Source organism: Papaver somniferum, unplaced genomic scaffold, assembly GCF_003573695.1.
Source record: "Papaver somniferum cultivar HN1 unplaced genomic scaffold, ASM357369v1 unplaced-scaffold_18, whole genome shotgun sequence".
Lineage (NCBI taxonomy): Eukaryota > Viridiplantae > Streptophyta > Magnoliopsida > Ranunculales > Papaveraceae > Papaver > Papaver somniferum.
In genome coordinates, this window is record NW_020627707.1 from 494,295 (window position 1) to 498,249 (window position 3,955).

A 3,955-nucleotide genomic window follows, 5' to 3' on the forward strand; every position below is an offset into this window, starting at 1 on the left:
GATAGACTTTTCTGTGTGAGACAGATTCGTTTGTTATCAAGTCTATGATTTTGGGTTGCAGCAACTCTTAGTTGTGGGTGAGATCAGCTAAGGGAATCAAGTACTTAGTGTCCTGCTGGGATCAGAGGCGTAGGATTACAACTGTACCTTGTATCAGTGGGAGATTGGTAGGGGTTCAACTATAGATCAGTCTGAAGCTAGTTTGCAGTAGGCTAGTGTCTGTAACGGCTTAATACAGTGTGTATTCAATCTGGACTAGGTCCCGAAGTTTTTCTGCATTTGCGGTTTCCTAGTTAACAATACTTTAGGTGTCTGTGTTATTTCTTTTCCGCATTATATTTTATATAATAGAAATAATACAGGTTGTGCGTTCATGATCATCAACTGGAAATCAAACCTTTGGTTGTTGATTGATATTGATTGATCCTTGGACATTGGTCTTTGGTACCGTCCAAGTTATTCCTTATATTTGATAAAAACTCGCTATTTATTTTAGCTTGAGTAGAAATCAAATCAAGAGAGAGAGATATTAACTCATTGAGATACTTTTATCTAGATTGAGTCTGACTGTCTAGTTGATTCTCTAGCGAAGTATTTCGGAGTTAGTCCATACAGATTGCTAAGCGAAATATTGGGTGGTGTTGTTAGACCCCCGCTTTTTCAAATTTAATTAAGGTGTAGATGCATTCATTTCTGCAAATGGTTTAAATTAATTTTTAATTGTTTGATTTTTGCAGATTGAGCTAATTAACTGAATAGGGGAGCAGGAGGGAAGTACAAATTTTGCTGAAAAGAAGTCTAGCTAAATGTGTGCACTAGTTGGGTTGTTGTTTGATTTGTTCTGTGTAATGTTAGAGCTTTGAACCTTTAGGACTTTATATATGTTTTATCTTAATATGAGAATTTTTTTCATTGACAGTGGGAAGGAAACAAAGTTTCATATTGAATTGAACCAGGACTGACTCTTGACTTATAAAATGATGAATAAAGATTGGGTTCATTGGCCAAGGTAAAGCCAAGTAATAATTTACTGTCTCTATAGGGCCATGGCTTGTAAATGCATTTTTTTCATTTGATGTGTATATATGTCTCATAGTGAGATTAATCTTAGTCTAACCATTGAATTGTTAATGCAGGGGGGAAGTTCCATACCAGGATGAATTGAAGAAGTTCATAAAGTTAACTTGTGAGAAAATTGGAAATCCTTCTAAGTTTAGTTGTCCTTGTGTGGATTGTAAGAATCTTGCTGCGCCACTTCCTCCGGGTACAGTACATTTTCACTTGCTACAACGAGGTATGGATCCTACTTATACCGAGTGGGTTCTTCACGGGGAGAAGGCTAGCACTTTGAATGATGTTCATGAAGAGGGAGCAACAAGTCAACGTACTTTCTATCATATGTGGACAGATGCTAATGTTGATTTTTCCGAACCAGAACAAGGGGTTGCTGAACCTACGCAGGACGATGGGTCGCAGAACCAAAATGAAGGATTGTTGAACCAGATTGAAGAGGCTGACTTCCTATTATACCCTGATTGTAAAACACACACAAAGATATCTATGATTATTGAATTGTATAGGCACAAGACATTAAATGGTTTATCTCAAAAAGATTTTGATGAACTTCTCAATACAATTGGTTCCATACTGTCCTCAGGTCATTGTCTTCCTAAATCAACTTATGAAGTGAAGAAGTTGCTGAAAGCTTTCCAACTGACTTATGAGAAAATACATGCATGTGAGAATGATTGTTGTTTGTTTAGAAATGATTTGAAAGATCATATGAATGTCCTAAATGTCACTATTCTAGGTGGAAGGAAGACACATCTAACATGGATGACGATGTTGACATGATACACAAGCCCAAAAAGAAGATACCGGTGAAGGTGCTTAGATACTTCCCCCTTGTGCCGAGATTAGAGAGATTGTATAAATCAGCAGAGCTAGCTCAGCAGTTGATTTGGCACGCGACTCATAAGAGTAAAGATGGGAAGATACTTCATCCAACAGATTCTTTGTCTTGGGAGCACATAGACACAAAGTTCCCCGAGTTTGCTTCAGAATCCCGTAATTTGCGTCTTGGGCTTGCTGCTGATGGATTTAATCCGTTTGGCGATCTTTCCCCAACCCACAGTTGTTGGCCAGTGTTGCTTGTGGTATATAATCTTCCCCCTCAGCTGTGTATGCAAGGCGACAATATTATTTTAAGCCTGCTGATTCCAGGAAAGAAACAACCAGGTAGAGACATCGATATATACTTGCAACCACTGATTGATGATCTGATTAAGTAGTGGGATAACAGCGTGGAGGTTTATGATTCATTTAGTAAGACAATTTTCAATTTTAAGGAATTATTGATGTGGACGATAAACGATTTTCCTGCTTATGGTAACCTATCTGGATGCACGTATAAAGGGAAGGCATCCTGCCCTCTTTGTGGTGATAATACTCTTTCAAACTGGTTGTCGTTTAGTCGTAAAACTGTTTACATGAATCATAGGAGATATCTACCTCATAATCATCTTCTTCTATATAGTAAGAAGAAAACCTGTTTTAATGGAGAGATTGAGAGGAACGAAAAGCCACATATTATGTCTGTTCCATGGATTTTGAACGTCAGAGCAGTATTATGAATGATTTTGGGAAAACGGAGCAGAACGAGGTGGAGAAAAGGAAAGAAAAAGAGGAAAAGAAGAAGAATAAGTAGAAAAAGGGACAGAGTAGAGCAGAAACAAGTGAAAATATCGACGGTAACTCTAAGTGTGGGAAGCGGAAAAGGGAAGTCTTTGCTACTGATGCTGGTACGAGTGTTGCTGCTGGTTCTGGTGCACAGGATTCTGACCATCCGTTATTCAACAAACGGTCGATATTTTTCGACTTGCCTTACTGGAAGGTAAATTCTAACCTCAAATTATCTTCTTTTCACTCTCAAATCTTCATTTTAACTAGCTAGGTTCCTAACCAAATATATGATGATGTTGTTTCCATGTTATGAAACGTACGAATCAAGATGGATTAATGTTATATATGTTTCTTCCTTCCTATGCAGGAATTGTTACTACGGCATAATATTGATGATATGCATACTGGAAAAAAAAAACGTCTGTGAGAGTGTCATTGGTACTATATTGAATATAAAGAACAAAACAAAAGATGGCTTAAATCCCGTAATGATCAGAAAAGTAGACTTGCATCCAACAATCATAAATGTAAAAACATGGCTTCAACCAGCACCATATAACTTAAGAGAAAAGGGAAAAGGTATATTTTATAATAGGATGAGAAATTTGAAAGTTCCACATGGGTATAGTTCTGATCTTAGGAGGCATTTCTTAAAGGATGGTTGGTTGGGTGTCCTTAAGGCTCATGATTACCATGTTCTTATGCAACAAATTTTACTTGTAGCTTTGAAGGGACTTTTACCTGATGGGCCAAGTACTGCGATTTACAGGTTATGTTCTTATTTTTAACGAAATATGTCAAAGGGCAGTTGATCTCACTAGATTATTAGAACTTGAAGAAGAAATTGCTGAGACTTTGTGTATGTTGGAGATGTACTTCCCTCCATCATTTTTTGATGTGATGGTATACTTGACAATTCACCTAGCTCGAGAAATGCGTTTGTGTGGACCCGTACAATATCGTTGGATGTATCCATTTGAAAGGTTTTTCTTGTTTCATTATTATTAAAAAATTTGTTAATGTAAATGGGAGTTTGGTTCTAATAATTAAAGGTTTGATCTTTCGCAGGTATATGAAGAAATTCAAAGAATACGTAAAAACTTACATACAACCTGAAGCATGTATAACAGAGTGTTACCTAGTAATGGAGTGCGTCAGGTATTGTGATGTTCATGCGGACAAAGCAGATGAAGGAGAAGTAAATCAGAGCCGTAATGAAGACATTCAACATGATTCCACACCGACAGGGAGTCCTCTTTCTAAAGGTGTTCAA

At 37.2% G+C, this 3,955-nt stretch overlaps 1 protein-coding gene across 1 annotated transcript; it reads left to right on the top strand.

Moving 5' to 3' along the window:
- The first annotated feature begins 980 nt into the window (after positions 1–980).
- On the top strand, positions 981–3,109 carry LOC113337799. Its single transcript, XM_026583384.1, has 6 exons — positions 981–1,009; positions 1,137–1,694; positions 1,811–2,156; positions 2,292–2,624; positions 2,762–2,893; positions 3,050–3,109. Exons 1-6 carry the CDS (start codon positions 981–983, stop codon positions 3,107–3,109), a joined length of 1,458 nt encoding a protein of 485 aa, XP_026439169.1.
- Positions 3,110–3,955: the final 846 nt, after the last annotated feature.

What these genes read in the sequence shown, in the direction of transcription:
- LOC113337799 (XM_026583384.1), top strand. Translation starts at nt 981, where the DNA reads ATGAATAAAGATTGGGTTCATTGGCCAAG. An exon ending in GATTGGGTTCATTGGCCAAG is followed by an intron (nt 1,010 to 1,136) that starts GTAAAGCCAAGT and finishes TTGTTAATGCAG; the next exon opens with GGGGGAAGTTCCATACCAGG. An exon ending in GTTGGCCAGTGTTGCTTGTG is followed by an intron (nt 2,157 to 2,291) that starts GTATATAATCTT and finishes CTGATTAAGTAG; the next exon opens with TGGGATAACAGCGTGGAGGT.